Raw genomic sequence first — 26,208 nt, 5'->3', positions numbered from 1 at the left:
AAAAAAAAGAAAAGGAATTTAAATTCACGGTTGGTCACGTTGGGTTGGGGGGCCGCGGTTAGCCCAGTGGTAAACGCGCTTGGCCTACCGATGCAGAAAGGTCCCGGGTTCGAATCCCACCATCGACAAAAAACTTGCACTCGTTTTTCGATTGCAAATATTTCAACGGGTTATTTTTCTGGTGTTCTCGTGTTGACCCACCACCTAAATGGGAAAGTGTTGGTCTTCTCGGCCTTATCTGATGAGAGCATACTACGGATGGGGCATGCTAAGACACAATACCACACGCGGTCTAATGAAGTCAGTTGTTTCATTGCTTACTAAAAAAATGGCGGTAAACACTCATCTGAAAAAAAAAAAAAAAAAAAATGCCTGCCTCGGTGGTGTAGTTTGGTCCAAACGATGCCTGGTAAACGGGAGGGCGTGGGTTCAATCCCAGCCGAGGTAAGATTTCAACTATAATTGGAAATTTCTACCACAGTAACAGTAGTAGCAGGTACTGCTGGAGTAAAGGACTTTTCAGGTCCTATGCGAGCACTATAAAGAGAGCACTCATTATATAAAAAAAACTTTGACCTCCCTCGCTTCGTTGCAATGGGCTCACGCTATCACGTTTGTCCCGTTTTGTCTCGACTCTTGGATCTCGACCGAGAGTCTCGTCGCCTCCGTTTGTCCTTGTCCTTGTCGAGATGTATCCTGTCCTCTGTCCCGTCTCGTCTCTCGTGGCGAGGACCTCCTAATCTTGGTCTCTCTCGCTGGCTTCGGGTCACGTGGACCTAGAACAGACCAAAGGAAAATAGAATAGATTAGAAATTGAATAGATTAAAAATAGAAGTATACCTGTTTTCCGGCTAGGATACGACGTGAAAAACCCTCCCCCCCCCCCCCCCCCCCCCAGTCTAACCAAGGTCTTTTCGTTCATACCGTAAAGTGGGGAGCACCCAATTTACGGTACCTAGAAATCTGAAAATTCGGCAGGAATTAGGAATATTCCCAAATTCGGGGTCGAGTGGATTGGAACATATCACATGCCTTCAGGCACACTCCATTTGTCAAGGCTCTAGTTTTCCTTGCCCTTGGAATCAACTTGATTTGAAGAAACCATTTACTGATGAAAATTTGTAATGAAACAATAAGTTGGAATTCTGCATGTGAAATACCCGAGAGAGTATTTTGCCAAAATTTAAAACCTATCTCGAGTTGAGAAAATCTTACCTTTCCCGATCGCGATCGCGGTGTCTCGAGGAGCCACGCTTGGACTTGTGTTCCCGATCGTGTGAGCGATCCCTGGGCCGATCCTCATCGCACCGATCTCTGTCGTGCCGATCGAAATGTCGGTCCGACTTGTGGACATTGCTAGGAGGAACCCGTTACCGCGCTCTCTCGTCGTAGAGCTTGTCACCCTTGCCGTTGTTGGCGAAGTGTCTGTCTCATCTCTGTGGAAAAGAAATCAACCAATGAAGTAAATCAGACGGGGTCGGCGTTTTTGGTCACAGTCTCAAATTTCAAATTTACGAATGGGTTGCCGTTCGCACTCAACCTTTGCTATTTCTTTAGCAAGGGAATTTCAGGCTGGTATTCCTCCCTGTTTTAAACGGTATCACTCCCCAACAAAGTCTAACGCTACAATATGAACGAATCTTAGTAAAAAAAAGGCACCGGCCAGGGAGGTTGTCCGTATATATCCTCGTCGTCCCCCAAGGTCCACAATTTGTGAAAATATTTTGTAGTCTTAATGAGCCCAGGCTGTGATAATAGTGTTTTGTAGTCTTAAAGGCCCAAGGTCCACACATTGTGACACCCTTTTTGTAAGGCTTTACGGCCCAGCAAATTTTTCATTCTCAAATTTGATGATTCTTGAGAATATAAAAGTAAGGTGTTTTGGACTATATCCATCCAATTGTTCCTCAAAATTTTCATTTAGAGTATGTGTTTTCAGCTGCCAAAAAGGTCCTCAATTGTGGACCCTGGGTTCTTAAGCATACACAATTTTCCTATTTATTTATTTTTAAAATAATAATAATAACACTTTTTCCTTGAAATTTCCATTTTTCTATATTAGTAATTATATTAACAAATGAGAACAATCAAACATCTATAAAATTAAGGACAGGTATCGAAATTTAAAAAAAAAAGTAAAAAAGGTATCAAACTTTGTTGTACAACAACAGGCCAACGCAATTGTAAAAGAAAATACAACAAGAATGTGAATTCTTGCTCTGGTCAAAAAGTTTACCTAAGTGGTTAGTATTTTGTATTGAATTTTAGGGAGGTTGCCCCTGCACAGAGGGAGATAGGTACAAAAATATAGTACCAGCTGTTTAATGTACAAATAGGTACAAACCTAAACCTACCTACAAATATGAGATCTTTCATTCAAATTCGAAAAACAAAAAAAAAAAAAATGAATATCAAAATTTGGCCAATAAAAAAGGCAACATTAAACAGGTAGGTACTAATAATAGTACTAATCATTTGGTAAACCACATTTTGCTTTTTCCATAGGAAAATAAACTTAAGAAACAATGAGATCATTTCGCAGATCAAAAGTATAAAATATTAAGTCTCCATAATTAAAATTTCTAAAAGGAGCTGCCTCCATAAATCACTGCCCAACACTTGAGGGACCTGCTAAATCCCTCTGGAGAATTGTCACTTGTCTCAAACTGTGAAGTATCAATCCTTGGCTGGTACTGGAGCATAACTGCAGTCACAATCATCATCCTCATTATCTTCAAAGTTGCTCAGGTTTCCATCCTCTATCATGCTTAGAATTTCATTTGCTGTGAGGGAATGTCTGTTTGCCATTTTAATCTGTAACAAAAAAGAAAAAAAAAAAAAAAAAACATTTAAATTAAAAAACACTCACTAGAGCAACCTCAAAAAAAACACATTTTTGAACTTGAAATTTGTCACTTGGTAAGAACCCAGGGTCCACAATTGAGGACCAAGTTTGAAGGCATAGATAACTCTTTCAAATTGATTTTATCTAATAAAAACTGTATCAATCATATCTAGATACAGTGAAATTAACAAAATAAACAACAGTTTTGAAAAACATGCAGAAATAGTGCAAATAAAACTTACCTGAAGTCAACAAGCAGGCTAAACACAGACTCCCTCAGAAAATTTGGTGAAATGAAATGTTTTGTTTACATTGATTTCAAAAATTCCCTCTTCAAAATATTCTCAAGTGTCTCTTCCTATGATCCAAACACAGAACTATTTATTTTGTGAAGCCAGCCGCGCCACAGAGCAACGTAAATAAAAAAACTCCAGGGGTCCACAATTGTGGACCGTGGGTCTTTAAGACTACAAAAGCTCATGGTATGCCTGGGCTTTCTAGACTACAAAAAGGTGGTCCACAATTGTGGACCTTGGGTAGTTAGGACTACAAACACTCAAAAGTGCTTGGGTACGATGAGGATATAAAATAATAGTGCTTCTTTATAGTGCTCGCATAGGACTGAAAAGTCCCTTTACTCCAGCAGTAGGCTACTACTATTATTGTGATCAGATTCTCAAATTATATTGAGGATAAAATTCCATACCTCGGCTGGGATTGAACCCACGCCCTCCTGTTTACCAGGCGAACGCCTTGACCACTACATCACCGAGGCAGGTCTATTACTCACCCGTCAAATCTCCCAAACGCTTCTTCCGCCTCCTCACTCGCCTCCTCGTTGTTCATCTTTCGCTTCGCTCGCTCATAATAGCTCGGGTATTGTGTTTTCCCTCCGCCTCCCCTTCTCTCTTCCCCTCCCCTCGAATCCAAAGCTTCGTTCTCATTGGCTCCTCGGGAATGCGGGGCGGAGTTATGATAGTAGGAAGAGTCGCGAATTGATTGGTTGAACTGATTGTGGGAGGAGCCATCGCGATCCCTCGCACCCGATTGGTTGAACTGATTGTGGGAGTCATCGCGATCCCTCTCACCCGATTGGTTGAACTGATTGTGGGAGGAGCCATCGCGATCCCTCGCACCCGATTGGTTGAACTGATTGTGGGAGTCATCGCGATCCCTCTCACCCGATTGGTTGAACTGATTGTGGGAGGAGCCATCGCGATCCCTCGCACCCGATTGGTTGAACTGATTGTGGGAGTCATCGCGATCCCTCTCACCCGATTGGTTGAACTGATTGTGGGAGGAGCCATCGCGATTCGTCGAACCCGATTGGCTATACGGAGAATTGTTCGCATGCGGGTCCCGCTCGTGCGATCCCGTGGGCGGGTCCGGTTCGGGCGAAGTCGGAGCGTCCGACACGTCATCTTCGTACGGATCGAAGTGACGTCGGCGCGCGGACGCAGCTGCGGCAACGTCGGCGTATTTACCGTACTTGCGCGCGTAGTATTCTTCTTCGTTGGAGTCCTGAAACAGAGGGGGGCACGGGGGGAAAAGGGCGTCAGTTGCGGTCCCAGCCGCCCCTGGTTATTTGAGGAATTGGAGACAATTGTATTTAAAGAGAGAAAAAATGCAAAAAAAAAAAATCTGCCTAACCACCCCTGGTTATTTGAGGAATTAAAAGGAGAGAAACAATGTTAAGAAAAAAAAACTTGTTACTTTACTTATTTTGCACAGTGGGAGCAACTGGTCAATATTGTTTTCCACCCTCTTTGAGATGCTTTCACCAATTGTTTGAAGAGTATCTTCCCACCAATTCACTTAATTGGGACATAATTAACTTGATTCAACTTTTAACCAACCTTAGACTAGAAGAAGAAGAAAGAAAAAATGTCTGGAAATCGAATTCCCCTCTCCCTCCCCCTAGATAGAATACAAGTACTTACTTTTCCCAAATAGACATAAATAATAAGGGGAAGACGACACTAAAAACAACTGGGTGGGGGGGGGGGGGGGGAAAGGGATTTTTCAGTCGTATCCCAGCCGGATAAACAAGGTATATTCTATTCAATTATATTCTATTTTAATCTATTCAATTCTAATCTATTCTATTCTCTTTGGTCTGTTCTAGGTCACGTGACCGAAGCAGCGAGAGAGACAGAGATAGGAGATCCTCGCACGAGAAGGACAGACGGGACAAGGACAGGAAACATCTCGACAAGGACAAGGACAAACGGAGGCGACGAGACTCTCGGTCGAGATCCAAGAGTCGAGACAAACGGGACAAACGTGATAGGTGAGCCATTGAACGAAGCGAGGTCAAAGTTTTTTTTATATAATAGTGCTTCTTTATAGTGCTCGCATAGGACTGAAAAGTCCCTTTACTCCAGCAGTACCTAGGCTACTACTGTTACTGTGGTAAAAATTTCAAATTATATTGAAATCTTACCTCGGCTGGGATTGAAAGACTCTCGGTCGAGATCCAAGAGTCGAGACAAACGGGACAAACGTGATAGGTGAGCCATTGAACGAAGCGAGGTCAAAGTTTTTTTTTATTATTATTTTTTTAATAATAGTGCTTCTTTATACTGCTCGCATAGGACTGAAAAGTCCCTTTACTCCAGCAGTAGGCTACTACTGTTACTGTGGTAAAATTTTCCTCGCATAGGACTGAAAAGTCCCTTTACTCCAGCAGTAGGCTACTACTATTATTGTGGTCAAATTCTCAAATTAGGATTGAGGATAAAATTCCATACCTCGGCTGGGATTGAACCCACGCCCTCCTGTTTACCAGGCGAGCGCCTTGACCACTAATTGAGGATAAAATTCCATACCTCGGCTGGGATTGAACCCACGCCCTCCTGTTTACCAGGCGAGCGCCTTGACCACTACTCCATCGAGGCAGGTGACAGTGCCCATTTAGGTGCTGGCTCAACACGAGAACAACAGAGAGTAACCTGTTGAAATATTTGCAATTGAAAAACGAGTACAAATTTTTGTCGATGGTGGGATTCAAACCCGGGACCTTCTGCATGATAAGCAAGCGCCTACTGGGCTAACCGTGCCCTCTTTAATTTTTTTTTCCTCAGGAAATCTAGTCGTCGCAGTCACAGATCCAGATCTCGTAGTCACAGTAGGTCGCGAAGTCGTAGCCGCTCGTCGTCCAAGTCAAGGTCACACCATTCTAGTAGACATCGGAGAGGTCACAGTTCTTCGTCACGACGCGACAGACGGTAAGTTTGAGGTCATACCATTTTTACTTTTTTTTAAAAAATTGTATTTTTTTATTTGTTAATTGAACATTTTGAATAGATATAAATAGTAAATATCACAATTAATTTTATAATACCTGTCCTTCTCTCTTCAATTTTCATTGTAGAAAAAACATGGCAGATGAAATTAATCATGTTATTGGTTATTTTGTTGGTGTTTCAGATCCAGAGAACCGTCGATAGGAGATTTGCCACGTCCCTATGCTCCTTATGAGAGAAAACCAAATAAACTACAAAGTAAGTGATCTCGTGGTAGACTACCTGACTAAAAGTTGGTTAGTGAACTCGGTAACGTCCAAGTTACACCGGTAACGTCCAAGTTACACAATAGACTTTATCACAACTGTTAAATTTTTGCTTCACACACTTGCTTTTAAAGACACTTTTTGCTGTTTTAACTTCAGATTTGGAATTTTCACAACTTTTTACGTAGGGATTATAACAAGTTGTTCCATTATACTAACAGTTTAAAAAATGAATTGACCAGTGGGGGAGGCTTTTTTTTTTTTTTTTTTTTCGATGAGTGTTTCACCGCCATTTTTTTCGTAGCAATGAAACAACTGCTTCATTAGACGCGTGTGGTATGTGTCTTAGCATGCCCATCCCGTAGTATGCCTCTCATCAGATAGGCGAGAAGAGACACAACACTTCCCATTTAGGTGGTGGGTCAACACGAGAACACCAGAAAATAACCCGTTGAAATATTTGCAATCGAAAAACGAGTGCAAGTTTTTGTCGATGGTGGGATTCGAACCCGGGACCTTCTGCATGGTAGGCAAGCGCGTTACCACTGGGCTAACCGCGCCCCCCAACCAACCGTGACCAACCGTGAATTTAAATTCCTTTCTTTTTTTTCTTCTTTCTCAGGAAATCTAGTCGTCGCAGTCACAGATCCAGATCTCGTAGTCACAGTAGGTCGCGAAGTCGTAGCCGCTCGTCGTCCAAGTCAAGGTCACACCATTCTAGTAGACATCGGAGAGGTCACAGTTCTTCTTCGTCACGACGCGACAGACGGTAAGTTTGAGGTCATACCATTTTTACTTTTTTTTCTTTTTAATTGTATTTTTATTTGTTAATTGAACATTTTGAATCATAGATATAAATGGTAAATATCACAATTAATTTTATAATACCTGTCCTCTCTTTAATTTTAATTGTAGAAAAAACATGGCAGATAAAATTAATCATGTTATTGGTTATTTTGTCGGTGTTTCAGATCCAGAGAACCGTCGATAGGAGATTTGCCACGTCCCTATGCTCCTTATGAGAGAAAACCAAATAAACTACAAAGTAAGTGATCTCGTGGTAGACTACCTGACTAAAAGTTGGGTTAGTGAACTCGGTAACGTCCAAGTTACACCGGTAACGTCCAAGTTACACAATAGACCTTATCACAACTGTCAAATTTTTGCTTCACACACTTGCTTTTAAAGACACTTCTTTGCTGTTTTAACTTCAGATTTGGAATTTTCACAACTTTTTACGTAGGGATTATAACAAGTCGTTCCATTATACTAACAGTTTAAAAAATGAATTGACCTTGTACTCTACATTTTTAGCCAAATGCATATACTCCAATTCCTCCATTAAAGAATTATTTATTTATTTTCCAGTTCTAGAGAAGCTCGGTATTGAGCTCAAAGTTCCGGATCAGCCCCCGGCCCCTGGGCAGCCCCCTCAAGTGATTGCCGTGCCTAGTTCCAAAGCTGTGGGGGCCCATACCGGCCCTGTGACCACTGCAGGAGCTTCAGGAGGGGCCACGGTCACCCCTCAGGATTTGCTCCAGAAAACCATTGCTGCTCAGGTGAGTTTTCCACCATTTTTGCTACTAAACTGATAAAAAAAGAATGATGATAAATGCAGTTTCTTTGTGTTATTATGTCACAACTTTGGTGCTCACTACGACTCAACGCGAAGCGACCTTAACAAGTCTGAAACGCTTGTCTTGTGATCCAAAAACTTCGTTCCTCAAAGCAACTTCACACTTCGCGTTTTGCAAATATTTTGACGGTCACCATGACATTATAATGGGTATCCAAAGTTTTACAAGTTTTTCCCTCTGTAATCGTACGTCATAATCATAACTTTTTCGAAGTGCGAAACGTGAAGTTCTGAACAAACCCCCCCCCTCAAGTGATTGCCGTGCCTAGTTCCAAAGCTGTGGGGGCCCATACCGGCCCTGTGACCTCTGCAGGAGCTTCAGGAGGGGCCACGGTCACCCCTCAGGATTTGCTCCAGAAAACCATCGCTGCTCAGGTGAGTTTTCCACCATTTTTGCTACTAAACTGTTTGTTTTCACATTAAGATTGCTCAGATGGGTCACCTAGCTGGATAGCAACCATTTGAGGTTTGATAGAGAGAAGGAGAAAGCCGAGTCTTATCGGGGATAAATGCCGCCCCGGGTGGGAATTGAACCCACGAACTAGCGCCTAGCGAGGCAGGCGCGCTATCTTTCCAAGCTAACTAGACTGGCAAATATTTCTTGACCAGCCTAGTTATTATTTTTTTTCTTCAATATTTAACCATTAATTTATTAACATACATAAACACAAATCATCTCAATATTAATAAGTAATATATTTGGCTTACTCTTTGTCCATGGAGCAATTTAAAATATTAAATGCTCTGTATCGGATAAAGAGGAGTTCCAGTTAGCTAGAGGAGAGAGTTAGCTTGGTTGGTAGCACTTCTACTTTGTAAGCGCTAGGTTGCGGGTTCTATTCCCGTCCAGGGGGATAATCCTCGGAACGGCTGACTTTCTCCTATCTTGTATTTTCATTTTCCTCACGAGGCTGAGTGGGCCCCGCAACAGCCAGTCACGGAATCAATCATTTGCATGATACAAATTTATTGACCCCGCCGGCAATCGAACCCGGGTCTCCCACGTGCAAGGCGAGCGCAGTGACCACTACGCCATGGGAGCTGACTTTTTGCTACTAAACTGTTTGTTTTCACATTAAGATTGCTCAGATGGGTCACCTGCTGGAAAGCAACCATTTGAGGTTTGATAGAGAGAACGAGAAAGCCAGCCGTTTCGAGCACGCTGAATGGATAAGGATTGTTTTTCGGAACGGCTGGCTTTCTCCTATCCTGTCTTCCTTCTCTCTTCGATTTCGGGACGATAAGACCTTGGTACTTACAGTTCCCTCCATCAAACCTCTTCAGTTCCCAGCATGTTTCTCATTTCTGTTTAAATCCTAGGTGGAGAAAATCAAGGCGGACACGGGGATCGAACTGCCCAAGTACTACAACCCGATGGCTATCAACCCCACCAAGTATGCCGAACAAATACAGAAACGACGCCTCCTGTGGGGAAACAAACAGGTAAGACCAAAAACTCATGTTTGTTTGTTTGTTTGTTTTGTTTTTTTCCAATTATACCTACCTAAATAAATAAATGCCGTTTCTTTGTGTTATTATATCACAACTTTGGTGCTCACTACAGTATTGTAGGATTTTTCAAATAATCCAGCTCCCAATGTTTACCTACGATGCTGGTACTGCGGTGGCTATGCGCATTTATATTACATAGCTACTCATTTTCGGTATTGCACAATATTCTCGTTTTGAATCAACCTTAGTAGTGTAGTGGCATGATGGACTTCAGAACCAGAAGTTGGTTTGGTGTAAGGTCAGCCACTCACTATCAGGTATCAGGTAGACCTTACGGGCCGACCTTTTCACCTGCACCTGTCAGGTCTACCTGATTTTGTGTGTGCTCTTCAGGTATCAGGTAGACCTGACAGGCGGACCTTTTCAGTCGTACCTGTCAGGTCTACCTGATTTCGTGTGCTCATCAGGTATCAGGTAGACCTTACAGGCGGACCTTTTCACTCGTACCTGTCAGGTCTACCTGATTTTGTGTGTGCTCATCAGGTATCAGTTAGACTTGACAGGTGAACCTGATCAGGTGTACCTGTCAGGTCTACCTGATAGTGGCTGGCCTAAGGAGTGCTTCATGGGAGAAAACCTCACTCGGAGTGCCTCATTCTCTGAGGAGCCTGAGGGGTCCTAATCATTTCTAACTTAACTCTAAACTTACCAAAAACTCACTAAAATAGATCATTTAACATTTATGCTGGGGTTTAGCCGGTTTACCAACTCAGAATTGAGATCTAAGTAAAACATACAAAACGACTTAGAATGAAAATATGTATATTGCCTTTATGATATTTGTATTGTTTTTAGTGTCGTCTTCCCCTTATTATTTATGTGTATATTTGGGAAAAGTAAGTACTTGTATTCTATCTAGTGGGAGGGAGAGGGGAATTCGATTTCCAGACATTTTCTTTCTTCTTCTAGTCTAAGGTTGGTTAAAAGTTGAATGAAATTAATTATGTCCCAATTAAGTGAATTGGTGGGAAGATACTCTTCAAACAATTGGTGAAAGCATCTCAAAGAGGGTGGAAAACAATATTGACCAGTTGCTCCCACTGTGTAAAATAAGTAAAGTAACAAGATTTTTTTTTTTCTTTTTTTGTTGACTTTTTTTCTCTCCTTTTAACTCCTCAAATAACCAGGGGTGGTTAGACAGATTTTTTTTTTTACATTTTTTCTCCCTTTAAATACAATTGTCTCCAATTCCTCAAATAACCAGGGGCGGCTGGGACCGCAACTGACGCCCCCTGAATTGGTGGGAAGATACTCTTCAAACAATTGGTGAAAGCATCTCAAAGAGGGTGGAAAACAATATTGACCAGTTGCTCCCACTGTGCAAAATAAGTAAAGTAACAAGTTTTTTTTTCTTAACATTGTTTCTCTCCTTTTAATTCCTCAAATAACCAGGGGTGGTTAGGCAGATTTTTTTTTTTTGCATTTTTTCTCTCTTTAAATACAATTGTCTCCAATTCCTCAAATAACCAGGGGCGGCTGGGACCGCAACTGACGCCCTTTTCCCCCCGTGCCCCCCTCTGTTTCAGGACTCCAACGAAGAAGAATACTACGCGCGCAAGTACGGTAAATACGCCGACGTTGCCGCAGCTGCGTCCGCGCGCCGACGTCACTTCGATCCGTACGAAGATGACGTGTCGGACGCTCCGACTTCGCCCGAACCGGACCCGCCCACGGGATCGCACGAGCGGGACCCGCATGCGAACAATTCTCCGTATAGCCAATCGGGTTCGACGAATCGCGATGGCTCCTCCCACAATCAGTTCAACCAATCGGGTGAGAGGGATCGCGATGACTCCCACAATCAGTTCAACCAATCGGGTGCGAGGGATCGCGATGGCTCCTCCCACAATCAGTTCAACCAATCAATTCGCGACTCTTCCTACTATCATAACTCCGCCCCGCATTCCCGAGGAGCCAATGAGACCCCTCAGGCTCCTCAGAGAATGAGGCACTCCGAGTGAGGTTTTCTTCCATGAAGCACTCCTTAGGCCAGCCACTATCAGGTAGACCTGACAGTCCTGATACCTGATGAGCACACACAAAATCAGGTAGACCTGACAGGTACAGGTGAAAAGGTCGGCCCGTAAGGTCTACCTGATACCTAATAGTGAGTGGCTGACCTTACACCAAACCAACTTCTGGTTCTGAAGTCCATCATGCCACTACACTACTAGGGTTGATTCAAAACGAGAATATTGTGCATAAGGACAATACCTTTTTGAAAAATTGAGGGGGGATACCTACACCCTACGAAGTGCTTCATTGGAGAGAACCCTTGGGATCTGTTCCAGAACTTCACGTTTCGCACTTCGAAAAAGTTATGATTATGACGTACGATTACAGAGGGAAAAACTTGTAAAACCTTGGAGACCCATTATAATGTCACGGTGACCGTCAAAATATTTGCAAAATGCGAAGTGTGAAGTTGCTTTGAGGAACGAAGTTTTTGGATCACAAGACAAGCGTTTCAGACTTGTTAAGGTCGCTTCGCGTTGAGTCGTTATAGACTCAACTTTCAACCAATTTGTCTAGGGACTGGTTATTCCTCTTATGGATTCACTTTGTCACTAAGCCAAACTGTATTTGTATAGCAGGGTGGATTTAATCAAATCCTCTTCGTCTATTTTTGTTGGAATTATTGCACCATTTTTCCCCCCTTCAAGATTGTGTCGAACCCGGGACAGCAATGAACGCTTGTTTTGTGAACCAGACCTTAGCTTAGATATTATAATTTTATAACTCATAGGCAAAGGCTATTCGTAGTATTCGTACTGAGAATTCCTTATGCCAGGAAACGTTTCAGGAAAGCCAATCACTATCAGGTCGACCTGACAGATACACCTGATCATGTGCATAGGTCCGTCTGACAGGTCCAACTGATAAATGATGAGCACACACATTATGAGGTAGACCTGACAGGCGGACCTGATCAGGTGTGCTGTCAGGTCTACCTGATAGTGAGTGGCTGGCCTTAGGATTTAAGTTAACCCAGCCTATCTTTATGTTAAATAAAATTAAGAAAAAAAATAGGATTTAAGTTAACCCAGCCTTTCTTTATGTTAAATAAAATTAAAAAAAAAAAAAAAAAAAAAACAAGTTGAAAAAAGTTTTGATGTACGACAGTATAACTCTTCTGGGTTTCATCATACAAATTCAATGGGGTCCCCCAAAAAATTCTCTATCGTGTACGAATAGCCAAAGCCACTACTTAGCTCTCTAAAAATCTAAATACTAGAAATTCGTAAGGGGGAAAAAGTTATTAAAAAGCCACTTCTAAGCTTAAAGGCAGCAGTGGCTACATTTCGGGATCAAAGATCTCTTTAACCCTTTTGTGTGTCCATGCCTTCACTCCGTCACCTAACTTACCTTTGATGTTGTGAGATCAGTTCGGGTTAAAGTTGACCAATTTTCGAAACTATTCGATGTCTCTATAATATTTTTACAAAGAAATAAAGGTATTAGCTCTTGAATTGGAAAAAAGAAGGGCGTCCATCAAGCTCTAACTAATCCTCGCAAGAACTGAGTCTTACCTTTATTTGTCAAAGTATATACTTAAGTAGGTAGGTAGGTAGGTAGGTAGGTACTTGGGTTAAAGCCTATTAATCTTGGATCTTGATTTACTTATGGGTGATTCTATTCCTTCCTATGTAGGTACTATGTATCTATTAACATTGATAAGTTGGTAGGTAAGTATACAATATATTTACTATTTTAAATTTCAATTTTTTACAAAGATTGTTCACCCTGTATAAGTTTAGTATTTGTGTTCTATAACAACAGCCCAAACTGGGTACTTGAAAGTTAAAGAGAAAATCCTACAAAATGAAAAATCACTACTTAAATATTTCCCTATGCAAGTATGCAGTCATCTCTTCCTTGGCCTATTTCTTTTAATACCAACTAACCTCCAACAATCACACCAGAGTTATTTCATTTGTAAGAAAATTCTCAGAGGGAAAAGATAAAGAAATGTCATGGGTCAAGAGGACTTGAAAATTTTGAAGGAAAAAATCATACATGGGAATTGGAAAGATAATGCCACATTGAAGTAGGCATCCACAACAGAGCCCTGACTCTAGCCCAGCCCCAACCCCAAAGAAAAACAAACCATTCTAATGAAGATAAATGACCTCAATGGAGCATTGAAAATAGACCCAACCCTTGCTGAAAATGGAGAAATTGAGCCAAACTTGGTTTTGTATAAATTTTTGATAGCACTGTAAATTTCAAGTTTATCTAAATAAGCAGGAGGTTCCAGGCTCTGTTATAGACACACTAGTGTGAGAGTCAATAGGGCCAATGGTCCATGGCCCTTGTTGTGGATGCTCACAGAGGGAAAGTTGGTAGAAGGATGAAAAGGAATAGAAATAAACCTACCTATTTGAAACAAAACAAACATACTCACCACATTGCACAGGGTGACATTTGTGTTAAAAGCACGCAAGTGTGGTGAGAGGGTGCAACACGTGGGTCTCTCTCACTCAAGTGACAGCAATATGATTCAGGAGGGGGATAGATCCCAGCATGGATTTCATTTCTTAATTGTCGAATAATACATTGGGGAATGTATTACTAATTTAATTTAAGATAACAATAAGATACAAGTATTAGTACTGGGGTTGATTTCAAAATGTGTTCTAGGGAAGAAAGTAGCTAGTTTTTCTTTTTCTTGTGATCATGAAGAGAAAAAATACTATAGTAAGATGTGTGCCTAATATTTTTTCATTCTTAGAAGCAGAAAGGCAATGTTGCTAGATCAAAACTTGAGTTTTAATCTCTAAGATCTCTTCTCCAAGCTTATTTCAACTATCTAAATTCATAATTTATGCTGATAAAATCTACCTATAAGTAATTTATACATGTTTATGTTTACTTAGAAGAACATGCATTAGTGTTTCATATAAGGTATCAAAATATCAAATAATTATGCAAAGATGATGCAGAAAAAAGTATACACAAATTACCAGGTAACATAGAAAGTAAGAAGTAAGGCAATTATATGGCATTTTTACTTTTGCAGATTTCTGTAAACTTTGATAGTCTGAAAAAAGGGTTCCTAAAACAAATATCTCTACTATTGACTAACAATATTAAAAGAGATATTAAATCAAGGCAAATGCTCTTTTTTACCTATAGAAACAAATAAATGACCATCTGCTGTAGTAAAAGTACCAAATAATTACCAAGAAAAGTTGAATTTTAGATTTAGCTTGATTGAGCTTCTTGCAGTTTCATAGGTATTCTTGTTTGTAAACCATGTTGGTTCGTCACATAAATGTACTGCTTATGCAGAGCAGCAATGTGCAATTATATGGCATTTTTACTTTTGCAGATTTCTGTAAACTTTGATAGTCTGAAAAAAGGGTTCCTAAAACAAATATCTCTACTATTAATTAACAATATTAAAAGAGATATTAAATCAAGGCAAATGCTCTTTTTTACCCACAGAAACAAATAAATGACCATCTGCTGTAGTAAAAGTACCAAATAATTACCAAAAAAAGTTGAATTTTAGATTTAGCTTGATTGAGCTTCTTTCAGTTTCATAGGTATTCTTGTTTGTAAACCATGTTGGTTCGTCACATAAATGTACTGCTTATGCAGAGCAGCAATGCAATAAGTTTGGTACACTTGAAACAAATAGTGTATGAAGTTATAATTATGTCTTACCTCACTCATGTCCATTGTAACAGGTTCATAGTTTACGTCTTGCTCATTCTGCCAGTCGTTAGCACTGTTGTATGAAGACTGAAACAACAAAATTGAAAAAGAAAAAAAAAATGTAGTTTATTATCAATTAAAATCTACCAGAAGAAAAAAAGACTTTTAATCCACTGCTGTTGGAATCATATCATGTTCATAGTTTACGTCTTGCTCATTCTGCCAGTCGTTAGCACTGTTGTATGAAGACTGAAACAACAAAATTGAAAAAGAAAAAAAAAAAAAAATGTAGTTTATTATCAATTAAAATCTACCAGAAAAAAAAGACGTTTAATCCACTGCTGTTGGAATCATATCAACTATTCAACCAGTTGAGAAGCTGATGTAGAAAGAAAATAATGGGATGGTTCTAACTTTCTAGGTTTGTCAAAGGCTGATGGATAAGCCTGTGATCTCATGGTTTATTCCTGTTTGAGGATGCTCAGAGAATGAATGTAATCTTCAAGCTTTATCACAGGTTACAAAAACTTTTACAGGAGATTTTAGACTAAAAACAGGAAGATCCTTGTCCAGTTCCCAGAACTTTCAATAAAATGACGAGCCTAGAAGGCTCTTCTGAGCTTTCTAAAGAACTTTGCAAATGAAATGCCTTACCCTATGTTGAGACTGGTGTGCAGATTCTTCATCACTCCCATAATTGCAGAGAGAGTCCATTCTCTCCCACTATTCACTCCCACTGGCTGATCTCTGTTCCCAAAACCCAGAGTCCACCTTCCAGTTTCCACCGAGCCAAGAGCGTGAAATCAACTGGGGAAAAGTCGTCTTGGAAAAGGTTCTGAGGTGAACTCAGAAGCAGTTTTTAGGGGTTTCTTGAAGAAAATCTAAAGGACTAAAGGAGCACTATTGTAGACTCCAAAAAATCCGAAAATGGTGTATGGACTATTTTGGGAAATGGAAAACTTTGGAAATTTGAAATTGAGGAAAAATTTTCATGATGGCCGAAAAAGTTGATTTGATTTTGATTTGTAGTTTAAAGAAATTCCGCAAGAGTGCGTTACTTGCACAAAGCGCATCCACACGAGGTGACGAAATATTTCTTTTGATAAGAAAGCCGAAGACATACGGCTTGTAAAATTACCCCCGAGTTTTAATAAATAATCTAGATAAATCTCGAATGCTGAGATAACTTCTTATTTTTACTCAACCCCGATAAAAATTATGTGTATTTCTCTTCGTATGTAGATGTAGGTATAACCTAATCCCCGCTGAGTAGCGGAAAAATCTAAAAAAAAAAAAAATCAGAAGTAGGTACCTACATTAGGTTGCAGGAACTGTTAGGAAAAGTAAAACTACCCACATACCTAATAGGGTATAGTAGGTAACTATACGTATGTAATGTAGGTATTATAAGGCGTACCTACCTAAATAAAAATAAAGGACAAGCCACAGGAATATTATTTGGTAATGAAACGGTGCTAACTTCTCAAAGGTTCCAAATTGTTGGCAGCCAACAGTTGGCTATCTTTGAGCACGTTCCACAAATGGCTATCCACATCCACGTTTCACGAGACGTTATCAACAAAGGAAAAAGGAACAAACACTTTTGTTATCACTTTATTCACTTTTTTTTTTTATTTTAAAGTGTTTCCCAAGTTCAAACTACAAAGTACAGAAAATTGAAACAAAGCTAGGAGATCATTCGTTATTTTCCATGTCTACCTGTTCCAGTTGTTAGTAACGGGTTCCTAGGTAAGTCTATTCATGTGAAGTAATGTAAAAGTGGTTCTGAGGTAAATACCTACATGTACAACCTTTTTATAGAAAAATCTAAAGTCTATCCATCTAAAATTGTGCAACCTTTACACCCTGAGGTTTAAAACAGGATGGAGTAGGTAGAGAACATATACCAACGAAAAGGTTCTGAGGTGAACTCAGAAGCAGTTTTTAGGGGTTTCTTGAAGAAAATCTAAAGGACTAAAGGAGCACTATTGTAGACTCCCAAAAATCCGAAAATGGTGTATGGGCTATTTTGGGAAATGGAAAACTTTGGAAATTTGAAATTGAGTTAAATTGAGGAAAAATTTTCATGATGGCCGAAAAAGTTGATTTGATTTGTAGTTTAAAGAAATTCCGCAAGAGTGCGTTACTTGCACAGAGCGTGTCCACACGAGGTGACGAAATATTTCTTTTGATAAGAAAGCCGAAGACATACGGCTTGTAAGATTACCCCCGAGTTTTAATAATCTAGATAAATCTCGAATGCTGAGATAACTTCTTATTTTTACTCAACAACCCCGATAAAAATTATGTGTATTTCTCTTCGTATGTAGATGTAGGTATAACCTCTAATCCCCGCTGAGTAGCGGAAAAATCTCCTCGAGACCTAGAATGATATCTCTCAGATGGTCTGAAGCTTTTCCCGCCACGCACGTTACGACTGTCTGACAGACCAGACGATCTCAATATGAGTAATCAGCATAGAGTGGTTAGGTGGAAGAAAGCCCTAAACAAAAAAAATCAGAAGTAGGTACCTACATTAGGTTGCAGGAACTGGTAGGAAAAGTAAAACTACCCACATACCTAATACCCTGCGGGAGTAAAGGGACTTTTCAGTCTCATTCTGGCAGTATAAACAGGGTATATTCTATTCTAATAGGGTATAGTAGGTAACTATACGTATGTAATGTAGGTATTATAAGGCGTACCTACCTAAGTGAAAATAAAGGACAAGCCACAGGAATATTATTTGGTAAATATCGGTATAAAAATAACGTTAATGTATTTATTTTTCAATTCGATAACATAATATACTGTAGCTTGAACTTAAAATGCAACTGAAATATCATAAAGGCAATATACATATTTTCATTCTAAGTCGTTTTGTATGTTTTACTTAGATCTCAATTCTGAGTTGGTAAAGCCCAGCATAAATGTTAAATGATCTATTTTAGTGAGTTTTTGGTAAGTTTAGAATTAAATTAGAAATGATTAAGACCCCTCAGGCTCCTCAGGCTTTTTTAATTTAAGCAAGGGTCTATTAATTGTAATTTATTTTTGAAAATTTTGTACCAAATACATGAGACCTTGCTTAGACTGCGGGAGTAAAGGGACTTTTCAGTCTCATTCTGGCAGTATAAGCAGGGTATATTCTATTCTATTCTATTCTCAGAGAATGAGGCACTCCGAATGAGGTTTTCTCCCATGAAGCACTCCTTAGGCCAGCCACTATCAGGTAGACCTGACAGGTACACCTGTCAGGTCTTCCTGATACCTGATGAGCACACACAAAATCAGGTAGACCTGACAGGTACGACTGAAAAGGTCCGCCTGTCAAGTCTAACTGATACCTGATGAGCACATACAAAATCAGGTAGACCTGACAGGTACACCTGATCAGATCCGCCTGTCAGGTCTACCTGATGAGCACACACAAAATCAGGCAGACCTGACAGGTACAGGTGAAAAGGTCGGCCCGTAAGGTCTACCTGATACCTAATAGTGAGTGGGTGGCCTTACACCAAACCAACTTCTGGTTCTGAAGTCCATCATGCCACTACACTACTAAGGTTGATTCAAAACGAGAATATTGTGCAATACCTTTTTGAAAAATTGATGGGAGGGTACACACTAAGAAGTGCTTGATAGAAGAAAGCCCTTAGGGTTTGTTCCAGAACTTCACGTTTCGCACTTCGAAAAAGTTATGATTATGACGTACGATTACAGAGGAAAAAACTTGTAAAACTTTGGATACCCATTATAATGTCATGGTGACCGTCAAAATATTTGCAAAACGTGAAAAACCCTCCCCCCCCCCCCCCCCCCCCCAGTCTAACCAAGGTCTTTTCGTTCATACCGTAAAGTGGGGAGCACCCAATTTACGGTACCTAGAAATCTGAAAATTCGGCAGGAATTAGGAATATTCCCAAATTTGGGGTCGAGTGGATTGGAACACATCACATGCCTTCAGGCACACTCCATTTGTCAAGGGTCTAGGTTTTCCTTGCCCTTGGGATCAACTCAATTTCAAGAAACCATTTACTTATGAAAATTTGTAATGAAACAATAAGTTGGAATTCTGCATGTGAAATACCTGAGAGAGTATTTTGCCAAAATTTAAAACCGATCTCGAGTAGAGAAAATCTTACCTTTCCCGATCGCGATCGTGGTGTCTCGAGGAGCTACGCTTGGACTTGTGTTCCCGATCGTGTGAGCGATCCCTGGGCCGATCCTCATCGCACCGATCTCTGTCGTGCCGATCGAAATGTCGGTCCGACTTGTGGACATTGCTAGGAGGGAACCCGTTACCGCGCTCTCTGTCGTAGAGCTTGTCACCCTTGCCGTTGTTGGCGAAGTGTCTGTCATCTCTGTGGAAAAGAAAATCAACCAATGAAGTAAATCAGACGGGGTCGGCGTTTTTGGTCAGTCTCTCAAATTTCAAAATTTACGAATGGGTGCCGTTCGCACTCAACCTTTGCTATTTCTTTAGCAAGGGAAATTTCAGGCTGGTATCCTCCCTGTTTTAAATATCACTCCCCAACAAAGTCTAACGTACAAATATGAACGAATCTTAGTAAAAAAAAGGCACTCGGCCAGGGAGGTTGCCTATCAATGAGGGAGTTTAAGACAAAATATTTTAAAATAAGGATGAGAATTATGTAAGAGATTTGCAGTACAATAGTCCTAAACAAAAGGGAACGCGACACACAGGGGATCAGGAAGAGACTGCCTTAACATAATTCAATGAGGGAGTTTAAGACAAAATATTTTAAAATAAGGATGAGAATTATGTAAGAGATTTGCAGTACAATAGTCCTAAACAAAAGGGCACGCGACACACAAGGGATCAGGAAGAGACTGCCTTAACATAATATGTAAGAGATATAAGTGAACAAAAGATTACTAATGCCAGATCAAGTTCTTGTCAATCAAATAATTATAAGGCCGCGCGACTCGCTACACACACGCACCGGGGCTTAGGATTGGGCTTCGGCACGTTCCAATATTCACAGCGATGAATGACGAGGCCCCGAGTTCGATTCCCGGCGGTTCCCGGAAAGCGATTCCCGGCGGTTCCTGGAAAACGATTCCCGGCGGAAAATGCAACCTTCGATTCCCGGCTAAAAAAAAACAACCTTCGGGCGGTTTTCAGGAAGCGATTCCCGGCGAAAAAAGCATTCGAAAGCAAGAGGAGATGTTCAACTCGATGGAGAGCCAATATGAGGCCGCGCGTCTCGCTACACACACGCACCGGGGCTTAGGATCGGGCTTCGGCACATTTCAATATTCACAGCGATGAATGACGAGACCCCAAGTTCGATTCCCGGCGGTTCCTGGAAAACGATTCCCGGCGGTTCCTGGAAAACGATTTCCGGCGGAAAATGCAACCTTCGATTCCCAGCTAAAAAACAACCTTCCGGCGGTTTTCGGGAAGCGATTCCCGGCGAAAAAAGCATTCGAAAGCAAGAGGAGATGTTCAACTCGATGGAGAGCCAATGTGAGGCCGCGCGTCTCGCTACACACACGCACCGGGGCTTAGGATCGGGCTTCGGCACATTTCAATATTCACAGCGATGAATGACGAGGCCCTGAGTTCGATTCCCGGCTGGGCCGAACTTTTGCTCTGCTTGGAGTGCCCTCAGCCTCATGTCCGCCACTGAGACACGGTCTGACAGTCGGAATGTTAGTGTCGGCTGTGGCGGGTATGATGGAGACAGACTACTTTGATGGAGGTAGCGACCAGTGGTGGCATTACTACTGTAAAAAGAGTGAAAAGTCCGAATTGATTGCAAAGGAGGTACTTGGTAATGCCGTGACCGTGATGTTCACAAAAGTTGTGGAAAAAAAAAAAAATCTCTTTACCTCAGATATTTTATGATTAAGTTTTTGAATTAAGTGACCTGGGAGTAGCAGCCACTCACTTTCAGGTAGACGTGACAGGTACGGCTGAAAAGGTCCGCCTGTCAGGTCTACCTGATACCTGATAGTGAGTGGTTGGCCTAGGACTTTCCAATGTAATTATGTACACTAAGATAAGTAAAATTACCTACCAGATTAGGTGAACCACACGTGACAACCTCAGTGATGTTTGGATAACGCGATGGACTTCGGATCCGGTGGTTGGAACCCGGGTCTCCCGCGTGCTGACCATGGAAGCCGACTTTTTCTTCAAATATGTACCTATACCAAACTTCAATCTATCACAATGAAATATTCGAGAGTTTTTTCGGGTGTCATCATATTTTTCGCAATTCCTCAAGCCCCAAGTAAAAACATTTTTCGACTTCTCTTTCAGCCAAGTACCAGCAGCACGACCGGGAGCACCAGCACAGCGCCTATCCCCACTACCGCGGCGCCGGTAACCTCTGTCGCCCCTACAGATAGTAATGCCGCCAAAACTGCCACTATCTGGCAGGGCGCCACATTCTCGGGCGACCAGGATGGGCGAATGACCTCCAAGTTTCAACGCCTCATGGGCATCAAGAATGCGGGTAAGTCGGGGCTTTGGTTCGAATACCGGTGTGATAAGATGTATAGTAAGTTTGTTAGATCTTTTTCCTACAAGCTCAGAAGAGAGATCTTAGAGGTATAGATTTATTTATTTAGATTTATTATAGTGTGCCAACATAGAATTATAATGTTATATACACAGAGGCATAGAACTTAGGGTAAGATTCTAATATTGTAAATAAATAAATAAATAAATAAATTAATTGAAAACTGAGTTTGAAAGTAGGCTTCTTAAATGTGCGAAGTGTGTTTGGGTCGAGGCTCAAAAAATGTACGGGATAAGGTTCGCAGGGTGTCAGAATAGAATAGAATATACCTTGTTTATCCTGCCCGAATAGGACTGAAAAGTCCCTTTACCCCAGCAGTCTAAACAAGTACTACAATTTAACCACTACATCAGGGAATTGTCAGGGAATTTCTCAAAAAATTGACAAAAATCCAAAAAAGTCAGGGAATTTTTCAAAGCCTAAAAAATGGAAAAAGAATTTTTGGTCAGTATTTCCTTCTTTCTCTCTCTGTCTTTCAACTCTTTGTATTTTGTCCTCTTCTCCCACCATAGGTACGTTTCTATTCTCCTCTCTCTCTCTCTCTCTCCCTCCCTTCTCTCTTTCTACGTTTTCTTCTCTTCCTCCTCCTCCAAGATATTTACTACAGCTCCTTTTTTTCCCTTGTTTCTCTCTCTTTTTATTTTGTCCTCTTCTCCCTCTATACTTTCCTATTCTCCTCTCTCTCTCTCCCTTCTCTCTTTCTACGTCTTCTTCTCTTCTTTCTTCTCCCATTTTCTCTTCGCACCCCCGAGTGTTTATTGACTTTCCATCAATATTATTATCATGTTTCCTTCTTCTCCACCTCCTCTTAATACTTCTCTTTCTCTCGTTTTCTCCTCTTCTCCCTTTTTCCTTTCGTTATTTCTCTATTTTTATTCCTCCTCTATCCTTCCATGTTCTTTCTTCTCTCCTTCTTCCTCCTCCTCCTCCTCCTCCTTTCCTTCGTTCTCTCTATTTATTCCCCCTCTAGTCTTCTATGTTCTTTATCCTTCTCAGCCTCATCCCCCCCCGTTCTCCTCTCCCGCCCGTTCTTTCTCCTGTCCTTCCTCCTCCTTTTCCACCTCTCCTTCATTCTTTTTTTTTTATTCCCCCCTCTATCTTTCCATGTTCTCTATCCTCTCCTTCCTCCTCCCCTTCTCTCCTTGAAGGGGCAACTCATATTTTCTCGCAAAAATTTTGCCTGCGGCGCTGTAATTTTGTGTTCTATAGAAACGTATTGGGGGGGGGGTAAACAATACTCGTCTTGTATGTACTTGTAATGAATTTGATGGCACATTCGTTTTCTTTTGACAAAATTTTTGATGGCGAATTCGAGGGAATCAGGCTGTATGTCGTAAATTATTGGTATAAAAAAAAGTGGATATAACTTTCGAAATTTTTTGATGTTTTAGCTGCCGTGTCGACAGCCTCGTTCCCACTGATGCCGCAGTGTGACGGACACCACATGAGTGTCACTTCTTTGCCACATGACTTTAAATCTTTCCAGGCAGAATAAATTTTCGAAGTCAGGGAGTTTTTGTAGGAGGAACATATGTTGGCAATAGCTTGGATAGCGCTCATTGAGTCCGACACCAACAGGAATTTGGAGTGTCTGTCTGTTTTCTCTCTTCTCTTCCGTCTCTTCTATCAATATAGGTTCATGTGGTTTAAATTTGTTTCATCAGTGTTTATGTAAAAGTGGACAGAAGGTTCCGATGCAGTTGTATCTACTTACTTCGCCAAATTGTGTTGGAACGGAACAGTGTATTTTTGGATACAATTCAATGGTGTATTGAAGAAGAGCCCTTTGTCCAGCAGTAAACAGATAATGGTTATCTAAGTATGATGAGTATATTCCTGGCAATCATTGTTTAGCCTTGGTTCATTTTGTTCTTGAAAAGAATCACTACTCAGTTCCTTCTTTCGATAGTTTGACCATCATTAGTAAGCAGCCTACGCTTTAAAAATTTGAATCTCATTATTTTTCCCGCGCACACTTTGGGGACGAATTTCTTAGAGAAGAAATACTTTTAAAAAAAAATCTTTTCGGATTATTTATTATTTTTGACGATCTTTACGAAAAAAATACATTTGGACAGTTATATTTTTCATGAGAATCATCAATTCTTCAAATAGATGCTTTGCTGCTTTCAATGCAGATCTTTTCATCTCACTTGCTTTTTCTTTAGATCGAGAACCATCATTCGAATTTCTTTCTCATTTCTCTAATCCTTCGGAGATTGAACACCCTCAGTAATTCCACCGCGCAAGTTATGTGCTGATCCCCACGTTCGTCTCAAGACAAGTTCTGCACGCCGAATTGCCAGTCTAATGATCTTCAGGCCTTTATGTCCGCCATCGTAAAAGTCCGCTGGCGGTGGAAGATATTGCGAAAATAAAAGCTATCATTACGGAGTATACAGAAATCTTGAAAAAGTATACTGGAAATTTGGAAAAAATGGACTGGAAAACCGAGAAAAGTCAGGGAATTTTATTTTTCCATTTTGGTAGAAAGTATACTGGAAATTTGGAAAAAATGGACTGGAAAACCGAGAAAAGTCAGGGAATTTTATTTTTCCATTTTGGTAGACACCCTGGGTTCGTTCTCGCAACGGCTGGAAACCTCTCTCTGTCATCAGTAGAGACATCCACTTTATTCTATGACTAAAGGCCGATTCTCCTGTCTTCCTTCTCTCTTCGATTTCGGGACGATAAGACCTCCGTTCTTATAGGTACCTTACATGATCATTAGTAATGTCATTACTAATGATGGAATTCCGGATTTTCTGATTTTTCATCATCATTACTTGGAAATAATGACATTACTAATGATTGTGTAAGGTACCTATTACAGTTCCCTCCATCAAACCTCAATCTTCATCAAATTCCGTTCGGTTTTCTCAGGGGCGGCCACATCGAGCTCAACTTCAAACCCAGCCGGGGCCAGTTCCTCGACTGCCCCTGCAGCCTCGTCAGCCCCGGACAGCATTCGAAAGCAAGAGGAGATGTTCAACTCGATGGAGAGCCAATATGAGGCCGCGAATTCCGGATTTTCTGATTTTTCATCATCATTACTTGGAAATAATGACATTACTAATGATTGTGTAAGGTACCTATTACAGTTCCCTCTATCAAACCTCAATTTTTATCAAATTCCGTTCGTTTTCTCAGGGGCGACCACATCGAGCTCAACTTCAAACCCAGCCGGGGCCAGTTCCTCGACTGCCCCTACAGCCTCGTCAGCCCCGGACAGCATTCGTAAGCAAGAGGAGATGTTCAACTCGATGGAAAGCCAATATGAGGCTGCCCGACTCGCTACACACACGCACCGGGGCTTAGGATTGGGCTTCGGCACGTTCCAATATTCACAGCGATGAATGACGAGGCCCTGAGTTCGATTCCCGGCGGTTCCCGGAAAGCAATTCCCGGCGGTTCCTGGAAAACGATTCCCGGCCAAAAATGCAACCTTCGATTCCCGGCTAAAAAACAACCTTCCGACGGTTTTCGGGAAGCGATTCCCGGCGAAAAAAGCATTCGAAAGCAAGAGGAGATGTTCAATTCGATGGAAAGCCAATGTGAAGCCGCGCGTCTCGCTACACACACGCACCGGGTCTTAGTATTGGGCTTCGGCAATATTCACAGCGAGGAATGACGAGGCTCTGAGTTCGATTCCCGGCGGTTCCCGGAAAGCGATCCCGGCGGTTCCCGGAAAGCGATTCCCGGCGGTTCCTGGAAAACGATTTCCGGCGGAAAATGCAACCTTCGATTCCCGGCTAAAAAACAACCTTCGATTCGACGAGGCCCTGAGTTCGATTCCCGGCTGGGCCGAACTTTTGCCCTGCTTGGAGTTTGGAGTGCCCTCAGCCTCATGTCCGCCACTGAGACACGGTCTGACAGTCGGAAGGTTAGTGTTGGCTGTGGCGGGCGTCATGGAGACAGACTACTTTGATGGAGGTAGCGATCAGTGGTGGCATTACCACTGTAAAAAGAGTAAAAAGTCCGAATTCATTGCAAAGAAGGTACTTGGTAATGCCGTGACCGTGATGTTCACAAAAGTTGTGAAAAAAATTCTCTTTACCTCAGATATTTTATGATTAACACCCATATTTATGAACAAAATGCTGGCTCTTAAGTTCGTGCTAAGCATAGTCTCAAGGGGAGACCCAGCCACTCACTTTCAGGTAGACGTGACAGGTACGGCTGAAAAGGTCCGCCTGTCAGGTCTACCTGATACCTGATAGTGAGTGGTTGGCCTAGGACTTTCCAATGTAATTATGTTAGTACACTAAGATAAGTAAAATTACCTACCAGATTAGGTGAACCACACGTGACAACCTCAGTGATGTTTGGGTAACGCGATGGACTTCGGATCCGGAGGTTCGTGGTTCGAGTCCAAGTCATAAAATTTATCAAGGTGTATTGTTTAAAAAAAAAAATAAAAAAATACTATCCCATGATATAAATATGAAACTTCTGCGTTTTTTATTGTTATTTCTTTAGGTTTATTATG

The 26,208-nt window shown here is 41.2% G+C and overlaps 1 protein-coding gene and 3 long non-coding RNA genes across 10 annotated transcripts in view; 2 read left to right on the top strand and 2 right to left on the bottom strand.

The window, feature by feature from the left end:
• Window positions 1-25,759, top strand: part of LOC103518000 (arginine/serine-rich coiled-coil protein 2) — a gene marked incomplete at its 5' end in the record, with an annotated part of 30,700 nt that extends 4,941 nt beyond the window's left edge. Inside the window, 9 exon segments of one of the 5 annotated variants that reach the window (XM_026829917.1) lie at window positions 4,971-5,135; window positions 5,929-6,072; window positions 7,328-7,401; window positions 7,725-7,809; window positions 8,262-8,367; window positions 9,313-9,435; window positions 21,458-21,653; window positions 24,603-24,733; window positions 25,001-25,759. In XM_026829917.1, the coding sequence (XP_026685718.1) occupies window positions 4,971-5,135; window positions 5,929-6,072; window positions 7,328-7,401; window positions 7,725-7,809; window positions 8,262-8,367; window positions 9,313-9,435; window positions 21,458-21,653; window positions 24,603-24,733; window positions 25,001-25,075 (1,099 nt within the window). 5 annotated transcript variants of the gene reach the window in all.
• On the bottom strand, window positions 2,625-3,424 carry LOC113471047. The gene is made up of 2 exons (XR_003393891.1): window positions 3,088-3,424; window positions 2,625-2,814 (listed from the first exon to the last, which is right to left on the bottom strand). It is a non-coding gene; the product is annotated as an uncharacterized LOC113471047 (long non-coding RNA).
• On the bottom strand, window positions 4,237-15,959 carry LOC113465358. 3 transcript variants are annotated; one of them, XR_003393892.1, is made up of 5 exons: window positions 15,820-15,881; window positions 15,175-15,252; window positions 13,910-14,076; window positions 12,871-12,932; window positions 4,308-4,366 (listed from the first exon to the last, which is right to left on the bottom strand). It is a non-coding gene; the product is annotated as an uncharacterized LOC113465358 (long non-coding RNA). The 3 variants fall into 3 exon arrangements; XR_003393893.1 differs by lacking the exon at window positions 12,871-12,932 and having other exon boundaries at window positions 4,237-4,366; XR_003393894.1 differs by lacking the exons at window positions 4,308-4,366; window positions 12,871-12,932; window positions 13,910-14,076; window positions 15,175-15,252 and adding an exon at window positions 15,372-15,414 and having other exon boundaries at window positions 15,820-15,959.
• On the top strand, window positions 15,932-17,230 carry LOC113471048. Its single transcript, XR_003393895.1, has 2 exons — window positions 15,932-15,997; window positions 17,083-17,230. It is a non-coding gene; the product is annotated as an uncharacterized LOC113471048 (long non-coding RNA).
• Window positions 25,760-26,208: the final 449 nt, after the last annotated feature.

The sequence above is a fragment of the Diaphorina citri genome, unplaced genomic scaffold (assembly GCF_000475195.1).
Source record: "Diaphorina citri unplaced genomic scaffold, Diaci psyllid genome assembly version 1.1 scaffold2034, whole genome shotgun sequence".
Lineage (NCBI taxonomy): Eukaryota > Metazoa > Arthropoda > Insecta > Hemiptera > Psyllidae > Diaphorina > Diaphorina citri.
Note: the sequence above shows the minus strand (reverse complement) of the source record. Positions and strands in the feature narration are given on the sequence as shown.